We start from the raw sequence: 18891 nt of genomic DNA, 5'->3' as shown, positions 1-18891 counted from the left end.
TAATTTTTTTAACTTTTACTTATTGCAAAATTAAAATTAGGTTACTTTATGGATTGATAAACATGATAAATAAAATCAATTCATTTATAATGGGGAATTATTAATTTGTTTTTCGTTTAATATATCACAAATATTGTGTTTCATATAAACAATTTATATTAGATTTATAATTTTTGATTTTACTCCTTTTGACTTCTAAGCTAAACATATTTATGCCTTGTGTAATTATTTTTTTAAGTGTAGACATCGTTGATCCCTCTCGTAACTATTTAAGTAGAGCGCGCATTTTCAGGTGCTATATATTAATTTTTGTCACATTAAATGTATTAGATCACAAGGATTTTGATAAATATATATAGGCAACAAGCATATGATCAATATACCTTTCGATCCTTTTTAAAGATTTTATATGCATTTTTAGGCTTTATCGAACATCTAGGTCTTTAATATTTGACAGTAAGCATGAACTTTGTTGATCTCGGCCCTTTCGTGACCCTATAAAGGTTCCATGAGAAGGGGTGCACCTATTTTTGTTGCTATTTAGTTCTGTCTCATTAAAAAGCATCACGTAGCTTTTGATCGATTCATACAGATGGTTATCATTAGATCGAATTTATCATAATTTTACCCCTTTTGCAATTTAATAAATTTTGTGTTTACGCTATCCTCACTACATCGATATTTGTCATTAAGTGAATATGTTGATCTCCCTTGGGACTATATAAAAGGTGCATACTTTTTCGGTTGCTATGATAGTTTGATTTATATGAAACAATTTTCAATAAATCAATTTATCTTAATTTTACTCTTAAAAATCTAATGTACGTTTTTTACGATGTGATATTATTTTACTTTCTTGTTATTTAGCATCAATTAAATTTATTGTTGTTTATTTTGTCCGATAACCTAATAGAACGTGCATGCTTTTTTTTTTTTTTAACTTGTTATTAGTTTATGTCTCATTTAATATATTACAAGTAGTTTGATATAATGGTTGTCATTAGATTAATGGCATGTAAAGCATGTCCCACCTTTTGTTGCTTTTAAATATTATAAAAATCTTTTGTATTAGCACGATCATATACTAGTTTTCAAGGAATATAACAATTGACTTGTTACCGATCTTTTGTTGTATTCACTATCTTTTTTCGAAAAAATTGTCTTATTTGACTTTATTAGCCACAGGTTGCATTATCTAATAAATGTAATGATTGACTATTATTTTATAACATTTAATAGGGAGTTTGAAGTAAATCTTTATAGAAATGCCTTGCAAAGAAGATACTTCAAATGTATAAAAAAACAGGTAAGAAATCACTTTTAGTAATGTGGGTCCTATATGCAAACATAAAAAGTCTTATCAAATATGTGTGTGTATATATATGACACTTCTACTTTTTTATTATTAAACTTTGATCATATTTTTTTTTTCCTTACACATCCTTGTTTGATCGTCACTTGTGATTTATACATAAGAAAAAACATTATTACTACCTCTGTTAATTATTATGTGCAACTTAGGAATTTTTTATACCTCACAAATAATTCTTTACAGTTGCACATAATAATTAACAGAGGTAGAAAAATCACCTTAATAAATGTTATCATAATATTCAATTATTTATTTAATTTTTACTAATTAAATATACTGATGGTTAAATTTATGCATTGACAATCATGGTAAATAAAATAGGTCAAATATAAAAAGAATAAAGGATACCTCTTAATTAATAAAACAGTAGTATCACATGTATTATGCTGGATAATATCCCTCATTCACATACGCATACGCTGAAAAATTAAAAAATAAAAATAAAACAAACAATTAGAAAAATATTTTTATTGATTTCAAAATAATTACTGGAATAATTAATAATTTTTCTACATTAAATAAATTGATACTCTCATGTATATGTAATAATAATAAAAAGATAGTAATAAATCACGCATAACATGAAATAATCAAACAAAAATGGAAATAAAAGATAATAAAATCGCCTGTAATAAATAAAGTTGATAAGAGTATGTTTTAACCATCAAAATCAAATATCACGTGCTAATATAATACGAAGGGGATGGAGAAGTAGTAGCACATGGAAAATTATATTATTGGTTTACCGGGAAAAGGTGTTATTATCAGTTTCACAGTGAGGTGGGAAAAAAGAGAGAAAAGTTCTACCCTACAAATACAAACAACAAACAATTTCCTACATTACCATTTTATTTCATATAATTTACATAATATAATTACATGAAATGAAATAAATAAAGAAAAACCACCACACCCAACCCATTCTTTCTTCTTGTCTCACATATTTTTTTTCTCTTTTTTCTTCTTCTTTTTCTCTCTCTTCTCTGAATGCACAAACTGTTGTTTCACTCCATTTTATCTTTCTCGACCGCTCAAAGGGTGGCAGATCTCCGGCATTGACCCACTTTTCCGGTAACCAGTCACCCTGATTTCATCTTGTTTACCAATTTTTATACTTTTTTATTTTTCTGATTGTTGTGTTTTTCTTTTCCTGAAATTTTTAATGTTCACTTTTTGGGTGTTGTGGAAATTTGCAGACTGAACTGTAAATCACAGTTATATCAGCTGAAGAATGATCAGTTTTTTTCTTTTTTTTTTTTTGGAGGGGGATTTTTACTGATTTTTGCAGCAATAAAAACAGAATAAAAATTGTTTCTTTGGTTTTTAATTAATTTTTAATAAATTAAAAAAATTTATATCGTTCTTCAGCTGGGTTGGAATGCTCTGATCTGAAAGATCTGCTACTTAATTAGCCCAGAATTTTATGATTCTGTGAATCTGGGTTAATTAAAATGTTTCAGCTGTAAATTAATTAATTAAAAAGATTTCTGGGTTTTTTTTTTACCATTTCTGTGAACAAATTCAGGGTATTTTTTATTCCAAATTTATTGATTTAATTGCTTTCTTGTCTAAACAAATTTCCCCGAATTTGCAGGTTATAAAGGAAAAATGGGTTCAACTTGAAGGAGATTTTGCAGGAGAGCATAGTTTTGGGGAAGAAATAATTTTGGTCAATTCTCTCCAACAACCCATCTAACAAACACAATTTTATTTATTTATTTATTTTTATAAAAAAATAAAAATAAGTGTTTTTTTTTTAAGAATTTGGGTGATTTTCCAAAGAGTTGAATGATGGAAAATTACAAAGGAAAATCAATTCCAACTGTAACAGATTTTGGTATAGAAGGGTCATGGATTCCATTAACCCCATTGAAGCCTCATCTTGGACCGATCTATGAAAATGGTGAAGTTGAGAATTATTTGTCAAGATATTCTCAACAAAATAATCATGCTCAAACTCTTTTATCTTATTCAATATCTTCTCAAGAAATTAATAATGGTAGTAGCAGTATTCCCAGTAGCAGTAGCAATAACAACCATCACCAACAACACCTTTGGGATGATGGTAGTGGTAGATTAATCAATAATTTACAGAGGGATAATGTAGGAGAAATGCAGAGAAGGGGTTTAGAGGATTATCTGCCTACTTGGAATAGCCAAGGTAGGAGAACAAAGGTGACTTATCCTTCTACAACCCCGACAGCAGCGGCCGCAGCCATGGCGGACGCTCAGAGTAGTAATAACAGTAGTTACCCTTACTTTAGTTCTTGGGAATCATCAATGCAATGGAGACAAAATGGAGTCGGAGATGGCGGCTCCTCCGCTGCTGCCGCCGCAGCTATGGATCAGTTTGAGAATATGTCATATACAAGTCTGCTAGCCAGGAATGATGCTTCTGGTCTGGGACTGGGAATGGGAAATGCAGCAGTTTATCAAGGTTGGGATTATAATCAGCAACCTGCAGGAAATAACACCAACTTATATGGCAACCCATTGTACAACCCGATTTTCGGAGGAGAAATGCAAAGTTGTAAGTTTTCTTTTGTTTTTCAAAAGCTTTGATTGTCAAATTGTTATGTAAAATGAGGTTGTTCTTTATACCATTCTGTATGTCACAATATCCTTACCACACATGCAGACCTCTATAAAGTGGTGGAAAACCTGGGAAAAAACAGTGATGAATTGTGTTTTGGGATAAATATAAACGGAAAAAAAAAAAAAAAAATTTAAAAAAAAAAGGCTAATCTAGTAGGCTTGGGGGTTTGGAGATTGCTAGATCTACCCACACATAAATTAGACATTAAAAATTTAGTGTTGTGAAGTTGGATTGCACTAATCCTTCGTTTTAGAAAATTATTTATTTTTTGACACATAAGACGGGCCGACTCCAAATCATTTAAGGACTAAGGCTTTGTTGTTGACTGGGTAGATGATGGTATTTGGCCATCTAAATTGGCAAATTGACGAATTAAAAATATATCGTTTATATCTTTCGAGAAAGAAAAAGGGAATAGGGTAAATGGATTCTATACTTGCATATTTAATATCTACTTTTATATTCTAAATACCCTTTTGTTGGATATTACTGTTCTAACATTTTCACAAGCTGATACTAAGCAATGGTGTGTTGTAGGTGCTTCTCCTCAGCAGTACCAGAGTGTTTATGATGCCAACTCTTCTCAAACCACAAAGCATGCAAATGGAAATTATTCCAATTTTGCTCCCGCAACTCCAGACTCTCGGTGGAGAATTGACAATAATGTGGCTCCAGGGAACTCACCTTTTGGCACTTATCAAAGTCCAAATGAGCAGAACCGGTTGCCAGAGCAAGTTGAACAAGTTGCTGCTGCTGCAATGATCAACCTTCAGAATGTTCATGAAGAAGTCACTGTTCCCAATACAGAAGAATCATCACCTGGTAAAGTCTCCATGACAGAAGAGAATCACAACCCTGACAAGGGAGGCGACCAAGTTATTGACCTGAACAAGACACCACTGAAGAAAACACGACGAAGAAAGTACACACCAAAGGTCTTAAGCGAAAAGAAGCCTAGACAGACTCCGAAACCCAAAACTCCCAAGCCCACTGATCCCAAGGAGAATGCACAAGTTAAAAGAAAGTATGTGCGGAAGAATAAGGTGAACACACCTTCGGCCACTCCTCTAGAAAGAGAAGCTGAAGCAGGAGAGCAAACACCGGCAGGAGCAACTGAAGCAGGAGAGTCAACACCAACAGGAGAAACTGAAGAAGGAGATTCAAAACCATCTGGACTTGTCACCAAGTCCTGCAGAAAATCCTTAAACTTTGACTTGAATGGACAAGCAGCGGAAAGTAACTTTCCTCATATGTCAAATGGATATTTGTATTCTGAGCCACAGCCAAACAAGGGTGACACTGCAGATAATCTTAGACAGGGAGAAGAATTGATGGTGGAAACATCAAGGGTGTGCAATGCTTATGACCTTAACTATACCCACACTCAGGAACTCAAAAATCACTTCTCACTTCCCACAAAAGACTACCAAAATAGTGCACAGCCTGACCTGATTATCCTCTCAGGGGGGAAAGATGAGGCTCGTCACAATTTGTTAGGGAACAACGCTGAGGTTTCATCCAGAAATGATGCTCGTCTGGCACAAAGTCCCAATTCAAGCCCTTGTGCAAGTTCCAACGAACAGAAAAATACAAGAGGATCAAAGAGGAGAAATCCCTGCCTGACAGATGTTGCCACTGGAAGTGTGGATGCTGCCACTCACTGTGCCTTCTGGCAGCAAAACCGCACAATTTCTGGAAATGCTATAATTGGAGAACTTCACACGTTTCTCTTTCCCGAAATTTGCAAGAAAAAGAGAACTGAGAAGGTACAAAGGTCACACACATCAAGCATGCCATGTACTGCTGCTCCATCTGGAGATATCAACCAGGAAGCCGGCACTCATAATCATCCAAGAGTTGATCCCACTGCATTAAAGTACTACTGCAACCCTGCTTCTTATAGAGTTAATGCAATGTCTCATAATCATGCCGGGTTACTTATGGGAAGTGTTGAGAACAGGATGCAGCTATTGAATACTTGGGCTGACATGGGAAGGTTGAAGAAAAAGAGATCAAAAGGTAATACTCGTGTTCGTGATTTGGCCCCACTGATGGGACTTTCATCGGTCTTGCCTCCCAAACCAGGACCCAAAGGTCCTCGCAAAAAGAAAATTGATACTTCAGCACATGGTTACACAGAGGCCCTAGAAGCTGACAGCACATCAAACCCAAGATCAAAGAGGGTATCTAGGAAATCAAACAAGCAATGGGACCTCGTCTTGTATAATGCTAATCAGTCTGCCAGAAAAGCAACAGGTAAATATTAGATAATCAGGCATTCTGCATCCTCCAAAATGGAATATAACTCATTGTTCCACTTGCTGCAGGTTCTATTCCAGCACTACCATGGGCAAGAACCAGCTCCAGCTCCATTGAAGAAATAACTGAAGGAATGAAGCTGCTGGATATCAACAGAGAAGGCTATAGCACTCCACTTCTAGAACGGAATGCACTGGTCCCATACCGGGCAAAGAAGCAGGCCAAAAATGCGAGAAATGCGCTAGTTGTTTATGGGAGAGATGGGACTATGGTGCCATTTGATGGTCCCTTTGATCCTGTTAGGAAGAGGCGTCAACGAGCTAAGGTTGACCTTGATGATGAGACCACTAAAGTGTGGAGACTTCTTCTCGAGAACATTGACAATAAAGGTGTTGATGGAACTGATGAGGATAAAGCAAAATGGTGGGAAAATGAACGAAGTGTCTTCCATGGGCGTGTGGACTCATTCATAGCACGCATGCGTCTTGTTCAAGGTATGACTCCTTTTAATCTATCTATTCTTTATTTTTCATTATTATAGATACTAATATGGTTCTTTCTAAAGAGAAGAAAATAAGAATCACAAAGAGAGAAGCTCAGAGTACATTCCTAAAGGGCTGGCATTGCAAGATTGTAAATCCCAAACTAATATTATAAGCCTTTAAATTGAAATTTAGAACTGTAAACATCTCCGAGTCCAAAGTCTAATACAATTTAAACCTTGATGCTAACTTTTTTACTTGGCAATCGTGTCGTGTCGTGTTCATTTTCGTGTCAAAAATTAAACGGGTTGGGGAAGGTTAACACTAACCCGACCCATTTAATAAACGTGTCGTGTCGTGTTGACCCAATTAATTAATCGTGTCGAAAACCCTTAACACTAACCCACTTTTTTCGTGTTCGGTTCGTATCGTGTTGAATTGAAAAATATTGGTCTTGTTCTATAGATTATCAATAATTCCATAAATTATTGGGTTTTTATGTTAGGCGGGTTGAGTCGTGTTAATTTCGTTTTGAGAATCTCAATGCTAACCCAACCTGTTTGATTAAACGTGTCGTGTCATGTTGGCCCATTTAATTAAACGTGTTGAAAACCCTTGACACTAACCCGTTTTTATCGTGTTCGTGTCGTGTTATCATGTCATGTCATGTCAACTTTTGCCAGCTCTAAATGCAACTTTGCAGAATAAAGAGAACATATATAATTGTAGAGTTAAAATGCTCAACTCTAGCAATCATAAGACCACTGACTCAAAAGTTAATATAAGGTATTATTATTTAGCAAAAAGATGTAAACAAATTCATATGCTAATAATTATGTATTGCAACTACGTCAGCTATGAGCCTATGAATACATTTCGTTTAGTGTAAGTAGAGATTAAGCATATCCGGTAATCAATTTTCAATTTAGACATGCTATTTAACAGACATCAATAACGATTGATTGCATAACACAGGTTTCAAGGCTTAGAAACTTTCATAAAAGCTGCAATTATAGTATACTAGAATTTACCTTCAGCCAGAGTAATGAAGTTGGTCACTAACAAATATGTTTGCTTTATACAGGAGATAGACGCTTCACTCCTTGGAAAGGATCTGTTCTGGACTCTGTTATTGGAGTCTTTCTTACTCAGAATGTATCAGACCATCTCTCTAGGTAAGACCATGCTGAAATAGAGAGATCATTATATTCCACTAAGAACATGCTTGGGTTGGGTTAAAGAATAAAAAGGTTAAATAGAGAAATAACAGAGAGGTAAATGGGTGGAAATTGTGGTTGATTAAAGAGGGATCCAGAAGTTAATACCCTTTTTCGGGAATTAATATTACACTGAGGAGGGGGAGGTATTACTCATCTTCCCCCTATCCCTTCCTCCTCCCTCATCAAACACCACTTCCACTCATCTTTCCTATTTAATAAAATTGTTATCCCTTGAATTCTTTACCCTAGTTTAATCATGCCCTGAATGAGAAGTATCTTAAATCTTGTTTGATTGCAGTTCTGCTTTCATGGCAATGGCTGCTCATTTTCCCCTCAAGTCAGAAGGAAGTGAAAGTACCCTTTCAGAGGAGTCAACAACTGCTTTGGTTGTTGAACCAGATGTTTGTATAATTGAACCAGAGGAAAGCATTACTTGGAACGAGAAGACAGTAGATCAGCAAATTTTGAGTGGGATTTCTAGGATTATCCATGAAATTGACCATAGTGAAGAGAAGGAAGTTGTCAATAGCAAAGAACTAACTGGAAGAGCTCCTGGTTCAGTTAGCCCTAAGGACTACTCCAGTGAGAGCAGTCAAAAAACCCCCAATAACTCAACAGTCGATAATGCAAATAGCCAGACTACAGAGACAGAGACAGCAAGTGCCCTAGGAGATGATAGAGCAAAAGATGATGCAACTTCATCACAACACTCAGTAGTGTCATCCCAGAACTCCATCAACTCTCCAAATCTGCAGACTGCTGGAACCATGAGCATCTTTTCAGAGAATTATATAAATACACAGCCTCTAATAACTAGCTCCCAATCCAATTATTTTGATTGTTCCACCCCATTTCTGAGTCTGCTAAAGATGGCAGAGAGTCCCTTCCTTAATGAATCATACAGTCAAACCCAACAAGATCCACTAGAGTGCATCAATCATGTAACAAAAGGTTCTCCAGAAGCACAAGGAATCTGCTCAAACGACCAGTTGAATCTGAATTTTCAATTACCAGATGTAGAGAGCAGATCCCCCGATACATCAAGAAAAGATGAGAACAGCACACCAACAGAACAAAGCAATCTGACTACAGAATCAACAGTGCAACAACTTGCACTGGAGAAAATTTCAGATAGCATTCCAAGATCTTTTCCAGAAAATATACGCTCATTTTATGTTCTTGAGGGTAATAATATGGTTATGCAGTCACAAAATCAGTTGGCGAAGGAACCATCAGATAATGCTTCATCTGCAAATGTTCAAACAAGTTCAAATTGGAAAGGTGCAAACTTGAAGAATCAAGTAACTGCCGACGTTACTGAAAGTACTGCAGAATTGAAAAGGGCAAACAATGATAAAAAATTAGTTGAGAAAATATCAGTACAGACATATGCGTCAGGTGGAATTTCAGAGATAACAAATGCAAATGCTAGCAAACCTGGGAAAGGAAAGGCAGGAAAGGTAAAGGCTGATGCATTTGACTGGGACAGTTTGCGAAAACAAGCACAGCCTAATGGTATAAAAAAAGAAAGACCAGCAAACACAAGAGACTCACTAGACTGGGAAGCAGTAAGACATGCTGACGTGAATGAAATTGCTGAAACCATTAAGGAGAGAGGCATGAACAACATGCTTGCAGAACGGATAAAGGTGATATCTTATTAATCAAATATTTGACTGGTACAAGTTTTGTCTGAGTTCAATCCCATAAGTTGTTTGCATCATTGCTAATCCCAAATAATTATACAGGCTCTACTGGACAGGCTGGTCAAGGATCATGGCAGTACCGACATGGAATGGCTGAGAGATATTCCCCCAGACAAAGCGAAGTAAGAGAATGAATCAAATAATGAAATTCCTCCATAATAACAGCTAATTTTATGCTTCATGCCTATTTATGCAACAATTAATGCAATTCAATACATGAATTCCATACACTATTGTAAATTTGCATTCTACTTAACAGGCATGACATAAACTACTACTAACCACATAATGCCCAATTTCTTGATAATGATCCAGAGAATACCTATTGAGCTTTAGAGGGTTGGGATTGAAGAGTGTGGAATGTGTGCGACTTTTGACACTGCACCATCTTGCTTTCCCCGTAAGTACATCAATTTCATTCAAAAATAATTTTTTTTAGAGAGAATTATTTCATACTGACTGGGGGCTATATTTATTCAGGTTGACACCAACGTTGGACGGATAGCTGTACGGCTAGGATGGGTTCCGCTTCAACCCCTACCGGAGTCGCTTCAACTGCATCTTTTAGAAATGTAAGTACTACAAAGTCCATGTTTACTGCAGTGTTAATGACAGTATTCAACAGATGTTAACACCATTTGCTGCCTCAGGTACCCTATCTTAGAGTCCATTCAAAAGTACTTATGGCCACGGCTTTGCAAGCTTGACCAAAAGACTTTGTAAGAACAATATTATATTGATGTTATTTTTCTCTTTAATTTGATTATTGTGTTCATGAATGGATAAAATTTAACCATTGGTAAATGTCATTATATGTGATTCAGGTATGAATTGCACTATCACTTGATCACTTTTGGAAAGGTACATTGACATCGAAAAGCATCTTAGCCTTTGTTTTTGATAATAGATCATAACCGGATTATATTATAATACATGCAGGTATTTTGCACCAAAAGGCAGCCTAATTGCAATGCCTGTCCCTTGAGAGGAGAGTGCAGACACTTTGCCAGTGCATTTGCAAGGTTAGTATCCCATCTGATCTAATCAATTTACCTTACAAGGTATTGAACAAAAGGCATCAAGCAGATGGTTGTAACAGCTGTCAGCTTCCTTGGAAAACCTCTTTAGTCTTTATGAACTTGGAACAGAGCAGATTGCCACTGGACAATTTTATCTGCAAACCCTACCAACACCATAAAAGAAATGAGAATGAAGTTTGAGACATTTTAAATGGTCTTAAAAAAATAATTACACAAGCATTATACTAGGGTGAAAGATGGACGATTAAAGATTCAAATCCTATATTTTACCTTAACTTACTTAAGCTTAAATAAAAGTGATCTCCATGAATTATGCAAGCATTATCCTAGGTCAAAACACACACACAAACACACAATAGAGGGTGAAAAGTATACAACTACTGACTCAAATCTTATGCGGCACCTTAAATTTATATTATATTAAATAAAATAAAAAAGTGATTTTTATGCCTAGGGTATAAACTCAAATTTCCAAGGTACCGGATCGTGAAACAGTTGAATAGATCTGGATAGATTAGGAGAATCTATTTGCTTGCACTGCAAATTAGTATAGCCAAACATGTTTCCAAATTATACATAATGCTACTAAGTACCTTATTGTAACCGAACTTTTATAATTGGGTAAATATTTGTTGTTGGCTGCAGTGCTAGATTTGCCCTTCCAGGGCCAGAAGAAAGAAGCATTATGCCTTCAAGTGGGGGCAGTTCAGCACATCCGAATCCTCAAGCTAGCGCCAATTTTTTGCCTTTGCCCCCTTCTTATTCACAAAGCAACTGCGATACTGGTGTGCATCCAAGTGCAGTTTCATCTTCCCCACTGGCACTACCCTCGCCACAGACAATCAATCAACTAGAGAGGCAATCTGAAATTAGGAACTGTGAACCGATAGTTGAAGTTCCAGCATCACCAGAACCAGAACCAGAGCAGGAACAAACATTATGTGATATTGAAGACTACGAGGATCCTGATGGAATACCTACAATTAAGCTCAATATGAAAGAATTCTCTCGAACTCTACAAAATTACATGGATGGAAATTCAAATGCCTTGGTGGCATTAACACCTGAAGCTGCTTCAATTCCAACACCAAAGCTCAAGAATATAAGCCGACTGAGAACAGAGCATCATGTGTAAGTTAACAACTCTACCCTGCAGACTATTGCTGTTGTGCTTGCTCCTTTTAAATCTTGAATATTTGGATTTTACTGTAACATAAAAGCAAAATTTCCTAGTCTAGGTCAATAATTAAGGCAAGTTGGATAAAGTATGAAAATTCTAGTTTTCACCTGTTTTAGCTGGTGTATATGTTTATGAAATAAACAGAAACCACACACAGCTATTCTTCATGCAAACTTCTAGCTAAGCTCTCATGTATAGTCATGCTTTCAGCTGACAGTATGTAATTTACTCAAGAAAATTCCATTTAAAGTCAAGTCCCTTCTCAAGAAACATATGACTGTTTTCTATGTAATAGATTTAGTTCCACTAACTGTCTTCTGAATGACATTTGCAGCTATGAACTTCCCGACGCACATCCTCTCTTGAAAGGGGTAAGCTATTTATAAATTGCATTATCTATGTACACTTTTTACCTTGGTTACTTTCTCATGATAGCTGCACAATTGCAGTTGGACAAAAGAGAGCCCGACGATCCTTGTTCATACCTACTTGCAATATGGACTCCAGGTAAGTACAATTAGTGTACATAAATTATCACAATGATTCTACTGAGGATGGTCAAGGGAGCTAGTCCTGTTCCAGTTTTCATCTCAATAACTTACTTCTGAGATACTAATTGATGCCGAAAATAGGTGAGACTGCAAGCTCTATTGAACCTCCTGAAAGAAAATGTCACTCTGAAGATCCCAGCATATTGTGCAATGAGGAGACATGTTCTTATTGCAACAGTCAGCGGGAAGCAAACTCCCAGACTGTACGGGGTACACTTCTGGTAAGAGATAAGATATTTTGTTTACCTTCATTTGACACACATGTCATGTAGAGTAATAAATCTTGCCACAATCCATTATATTCAGATACCATGCAGAACTGCGATGAGAGGCAGCTTCCCACTGAATGGAACATATTTCCAAGTGAATGAGGTATGTTCAGTAAATTGGGTTCATCAGAACATTTAATCTTTTGCTGCTCATTCTCCCATACTTAGCTTATTCAAATTGTATGCAGGTATTTGCTGACCATGACTCCAGTCTTAATCCAATTGCAGTCCCCAGGACTTGGTTATGGAACCTTCCAAGACGTACTGTTTATTTTGGAACATCAATTCCAACCATATTTAGAGGTATAGAAAGAAAATCTGTTTTGATTTCACATGTGTGGGTATTCTTCTTTCTAATTTCTAAACTTTTTACCCAGGTCTGACCACTGAAGACATTCAACATTGCTTCTGGAGAGGTATGCAACTATGGCTATGAATCCTTAAGCAATATAATCACATATATTTCCCTCTCCAGTAGATCTTTCCATTTCACCACACAGCTAGAAGTATAAATGAAGAGAATTATATTTTTGACATAAATATAATCACCTCTCAGCTCTCACAATAAAGATTAAAAAGGAAACCAAACAACTATAGTTCAAATTATAGCGGAATTTATTTTGACTCTTTAATTCAGAAGTTTAGAAAAAATAACAACGTTAGCAGCCTTGACCTCCTACCACACCTTCCAACAGATGCGTATTCCCCTGCTTGGCTGCCTCTATACGAGTAAGAGCAATTCACAATCTTCAATACAATAAACCCATTTTCTCAAGTATAAATCTCTTAAAGATGAACAGCCAACACTGAGTACACAAGAGACAACGTTCCTTTGTCTATCCTGCCCCTTAATTTACTAAAAGAGCACTGAGATTGTTTCTTCTCCCACCTGGTCAGCTAGTTTCTCAGCTCCTATCTTCCTACAAATGCACTAACACCTTACAACTTCCTTTCTAAAAACAGTCCTTTGCTTGCACAATCATTAATTTGTGTTAGGCAGTGAAAAAGAGGCATGGGAATAATGTTAGCTCTAAGCTCATCTCTTATTTGTTGTTGACAAGAGCATCCTCCAGCCATCATCCTCAACAATTTGCAACTACCTTTATTAGAAAGAAAATGCTATTCACGTTCAAACTTCAATACTACCTTCTTTGTTCCATGTCAACATCATTAGTATGGTGGAGAGGGAATGTAAGGTTGTGAAAACCTGTTGTTTTTTTAGACACCAAATAAACTGCCATCCCAGCATAGAATGAGGCGGTCAATGGGAAGCAAGGGGTGAGATTAAAGGACCTAAGTCTGCCTCTAAATGTAGTGGGGATCAGATAATCCTTGAGGCAATGAGTTGTGATACAGAGCAAGGCCTCTGTAATGCATCTACGTATCAGGAGCCAGGAAGACTAGATGCAGGGTTCAGTTTATGACGCAGTTAAATACCCTATTTGACACTGTCACTGTTAAGACTGTTTGCTTCTTTCTCTCTATTCCAGTTCCCAGACCCCCACCAAGGATCTTAGTGACGACAACATATTTGACACTGTCACTGTTAAGACTGTTTGCTTCTTTCTCTCTATTCCAGTTCCGAGACCCTCACTAAGGATCTTAGTGACGACAACAGGCTTAAACTCATTTTTCTGATTTAGTCTGAGCCTGACCTTGTGTTAGATTTAATAGATATCAGTAATGCATTACTTAATTTGCTTCCATGCATTATTATTATTATTATTATTATTATTATTATTATTATTATTATTATTATTATTATTATCCTTGCTGATTTCCATCATGAATAATCTCTTAAAGTAGAAACTGCTAAAATCCAGTTATCTTATTGGTTTTCAAACAGAATTTTAGCTCTGTGAACCTCATTTTGCATCAAACTAGAATTTTAAAGTTTTCAAACCCTGTTGATGCCTGATCAACAGATAGCTCAAAGCTTTCCTGATTCAGCTATATCTTCATATTTCATATAACCTTTTTTGGAAAATAGTAATAAGTAACAAAATAGTAAAAAGTGATAGAAAATAGCTTATTGCAAATTTTGATAGTGTTTGGTAAAATAATAATGAAAGTAATTTGAATTCTAGGGGAAAAAAATGGATAAATATGATTTAATTGTGTAAAATTCTAAGCACACCACTCAACCACTATATCAAAATTATATGTTCATGCTAAAATTTAATGTCAATGCAGGATTTGTTTGTGTGAGGGGATTTGATCAAAAAAGAAGGGCACCTCGTCCACTCATGGCCAGATTGCATTTTCCAGCCAGCAGGATGACTAGAGGGGCAAAAGGTAAGACATATGATGAGTAGGTGACCATGTATTGACAATTGATGTCATAAAAATGTCAGTGAGGTTATAGAGAGAATAGCATCATCTGGAATTAGGAAATGTATCAAGATAATGACCTTGTACATCATTTACATAGATTGTAGGCAATTTAAATTCATGCTCGAATTGAGCAAGTTTTCTGCAGCAGGAGAATATAGCACAGAATTGAGATCAACATATGTGAATACAGTACTTCATGACAGACCCATTGAGATAAGAAAGATGTTCTCAGTGAAATTTCAGCATCCGACAATGTTATGCAGTCTTGTCAAGACATAGTTAAAAAGTGTATAGAAAAGCAAGTTGGTAAAATTTTACCCAGATAAATTATGTCAAATTGTGCATCAGTTATAGATAGCAGATGAAAGCAACAAAGCTCTTGAAGAAACAAATCATTTTCATGGGCTATGGTTTATAATGTGTACACTAGGTGAAACACAAATGTTAAAAATCTGAGTGAGAGAGAATCTTACCAGCAAATCCCGAAGTTTGTATGTTAAGTTGAAGTGCTTTCCCTATCTCTTCTGAAAGGATGAATATCTGACAAGCTGCAACAGGCAGGACTTGGAGTTAATATCATCTAGCACAGTTAAAAACTTCAGCGCATCCAACAAAATCACAGTACATCAAAATGCAGAGATACACAGATGCATACAAACTAACTTGTATGCCCTGGTATAGCCTTTGAGGTTAAAGTTTCAAATTGGCTTTTTGCTGAAAATCTTAGTTAAAAACCAACTAATAATGGTAATAAATCAGCAATGAACAATGGTAATAAATAAGCAATGAACAACGGTAGGAAGCATATTTCAGTATTTCATACATCACAATTGAAATCAAATTAATTGGACTCTTCATTTTGGACAGATGACACGAGAAATATTCACAATATAGTCATGTTACACACTTGGACAAGAACATAACAGGTTTTACATTGACAAAAGAAACATCTGCCCAACAATACTTCTTTACTTACAAGGCTAAAAACATCAAAGCCTGATTTATAAACCAAGATAAGCCTTATTCTAGGTACACCAAGTGTAACAATCTGTGTAAGATGGTTGTTGCAAAAAGTCAATGCTTTTATTTCAACTTTAGATACTTAGAACCATACTCAAAGGCTCAATAATAATTATATGGGTTTCATGTTTCCATTAGATGTATTATTGAGAAAGTAAATAAACAAAAGGCATTCTACCTTTGACTGGCATCTAAATTGGATCAAAATTTGCCACACATTCCGGGAAGATTCATCATTTGACAAGCCTCGAACCTACAAGAAAATGAAAGGGTGGCTCGGTAAATTCTCGCTACCAAACAACGCAACATAACATACCCTGAGTTTCAATCATGTATGATCGAGTTGCTACACAGGAACCATGGGGTCTTCGCGAACACAAATTGAAATTCTAAAGATTTGTAGCAACACACAAGTCACAAAAAGAGCATAGAATCAAACAAACAAATAGCTTAGTCTTACTAAAAACACCAGTACAGCCTTGATACTTTCCAAGGCAGATTTAGAGTTTAGGCTTAGCATTGAATAGTGTCAATTACTCATTTGCATTTATGTTAGTATGTGTAACCGCTTATAAACTTCCCTAGCAAATTGCAACCCACCATCTACACCACCTTCGTAAAAAAATATATATATATAAATAAATTAATTAAAACTATTTTAATCTTTTTTTTGGAGTTCCTCCATTTTGCTCAACTGGTTCAGTGACTTCAGTTACCGCCGCTGGCTTAAAAACCCTAGAAAGCTTCAAATTCAAGTTGAAGAGATTATTTAACCGCTTCGGAATATAATTGAAGCTTCAACAAGGATTAACTTCTAACAGATTTAGTTGCCGTATTTTTGAGAAATTATATAGCAAGCTTAAGCACAAACATAGAATGTTTGAGATTCAATTCGACCCTATAATTAAAATATGAAACAAACAGATTTAATCGCCGTCTTTCCCACACATTGAAATTAATAAACCTAAGATTTTATATAAAAATAAATCAAAAAAAAAAAAAAAAAAAACAAACAAACAAATAAAACAATCTGAAAGTCCGAAAATCAAATCGACCAAATCAATTAGTTGCATTAGATTCGAGATGAACCTTCAAAAACTTCACCGTCTTTCCAATAATATTTCTAGAAAATTCGAAAATCAAGTTAAACAGATCAATTTAATTGCTTCAGATTCAATATAAACCTCCAAAATTAACCAAAAAAAAAAACAAAACAAAAATAATCCAAGCATCAAACTGTAATATCATCAACAAAAATCAAACAACTTCAATTAGCTAAAAGTGCGATTACAAATTAATGGAGTTATCAATCTAAAACGAAAATCGAAACTTCGGAAATCGAAAATCGACTTACCTGCTCGTGTTCAGGTCGATAGGGAAGAAGACGAAGACGACTCGAAGACGCCGCCATTAGAGAGATGAGCGGAGGAGAGAGAAAGAGAAGAGGAGGGAAGAAAAGAGCGATTTTGAGGTTTTAATGAGTTTTGCCGCTCTTTTTTTATTTTCAAGTTCCCTCCAACTTTTTAAAGCCCGCCATGGATTTGTGAATTTTGGATGCGGAGAAGACGGTAAATTGAGGTGAGTTTTGGCTCTATTTGAATAGAGTAGTACTGAGATAGTTTTAGGGCATGTTCGACAGCATCTTTTTTGATAACTTAATAAGATAATATTTTTATTGATTTAAAACTTATTTGGTCTTTTTTTCAGTTTGATAATTTATTTCTTTTGTTTTTTTTTTTTTTTATAAGGTCTAAAAGGATACTAAATTTCATTAATTAAAGTCATATGACATTTATAATTGATAAATAACGATAATGAAAATAAATTTAACAAAATCAAACAAGAATTGATCGGAGAAGTGCTGAGAATCCAAATACATAGATATAACAATTCGGCATATTATCGATTCGTTGTCTCATAAAACTTTTTGATTGCATCTGTCGATGCTTCAATATTTTGTGAGGAAGAAATTTCTTGAGATGATTTTGGAACCCGAATCTGAGCAATAGTCAATTGTAGCCCCGTAAAACTGGAGACTCTATCAAATGAGATAAACCCTTATCTTTCGAAAGAGATAAACCCTTTATTTCAAGGGAGATATTATTATAAGCTAAGAATAAAAACTTACAAGAAACAACGATTGAGGCTTTCCATCTGTGAAATCCGATGGAAGCTCCTTCAAAATTTACAATGGATGTTAAAGTTTAGGAGGGAGAATAGAGAGAAAGAAGGCTAGGTTTTTACTGTATAATCTTATTCCTTTCGTTTTTTAAGTGATCATTTCTTAATAAGGAAGTCTCAATTAATCACAATTAGGCTTTTGACCCGTACAACGTACAAGATTATTATTATTTTATTTTATTTTTGTGATTTTGAATATTGAGTGTTATGTCATATGTGTATTTGGAAAGGATAAATAGGGTAAGATACTTTGTTGAATGTAATATTCAATTATAGCATGGACACAAGGGTGATTATTGGTTGTTATAAGTGTAATGTGTAACCGAAGACCTGATTAAATAAATTAATTTTTTGGGAATTTAATTCAAAATGATGCTTACAAAAAAAGAAGGTGAAGGGACTAAAATTAAAGAGAGTGAAAGAAAAGTTGAATTGAAGAGTGGGAGATGAAGATGAAGTACAATTGGTTTGGATTATTGTGGGTTTTCTAAAGATTACTGCGTAAAAATGTAAGAAAACTTGTGGCACATTGGTTTAGAAAAGAGCAAATGTAAGAAGATGTGATACATCCGGTTTGAGTTTTTAAATAATAATAAGTATAGATGATAAACAAAACTTATCAAATGGCAAAATTGTAAATAAATTAACAAATTTGCCTTGTCATCATGGCATTATGTAATT

General features: G+C 35.1%; 1 protein-coding gene and 1 long non-coding RNA gene across 3 annotated transcripts; one reads left to right on the top strand and one right to left on the bottom strand.

The window, feature by feature from the left end:
* Positions 1-2073: 2073 nt before the first annotated feature.
* Positions 2074-15262, top strand: LOC110729387 (protein ROS1-like). Of its 2 annotated transcripts, XM_021909122.1 has the most exons (21): positions 2074-2443; positions 2967-3902; positions 4506-5844; positions 5929-6224; positions 6296-6721; positions 7794-7884; positions 8228-9578; positions 9678-9757; positions 9951-10035; positions 10116-10207; positions 10286-10354; positions 10460-10496; positions 10575-10657; positions 11321-11806; positions 12190-12226; positions 12305-12362; positions 12488-12627; positions 12713-12778; positions 12864-12978; positions 13053-13091; positions 14869-15262. In XM_021909122.1, exons 2-21 carry the CDS (start codon positions 3161-3163, stop codon positions 14988-14990), a joined length of 5754 nt encoding a protein of 1917 aa, XP_021764814.1. In that variant the 5' UTR covers positions 2074-2443; positions 2967-3160; the 3' UTR covers positions 14991-15262. The 2 variants fall into 2 exon arrangements, with proteins under 2 accessions (XP_021764814.1, XP_021764813.1); XM_021909121.1 differs by having other exon boundaries at positions 4506-6224.
* On the bottom strand, positions 10664-17743 carry LOC110729389. The gene is made up of 4 exons (XR_002512915.1): positions 17384-17743; positions 16208-16282; positions 15483-15557; positions 10664-10818 (listed from the first exon to the last, which is right to left on the bottom strand). It is a non-coding gene; the product is annotated as an uncharacterized LOC110729389 (long non-coding RNA).
* Positions 17744-18891: the final 1148 nt, after the last annotated feature.

Source organism: Chenopodium quinoa, unplaced genomic scaffold (assembly GCF_001683475.1).
Source record: "Chenopodium quinoa cultivar QQ74 unplaced genomic scaffold, ASM168347v1, whole genome shotgun sequence".
NCBI lineage: Eukaryota > Viridiplantae > Streptophyta > Magnoliopsida > Caryophyllales > Amaranthaceae > Chenopodium > Chenopodium quinoa.
Note: the sequence above shows the minus strand (reverse complement) of the source record. Positions and strands in the feature narration are given on the sequence as shown.

Coding starts and splice junctions, on each gene's coding strand:
- LOC110729387 (XM_021909121.1), top strand. CDS start 3,161: ATGATGGAAAATTACAAAGGAAAATCAATTCCAACTGTAACAGATTTT. Junction 10,036..10,115: donor TGCACCATCTTGCTTTCCCC/GTAAGTACATCA, acceptor ATATTTATTCAG/GTTGACACCAACGTTGGACG. Junction 10,208..10,285: donor CAACTGCATCTTTTAGAAAT/GTAAGTACTACA, acceptor TTGCTGCCTCAG/GTACCCTATCTTAGAGTCCA.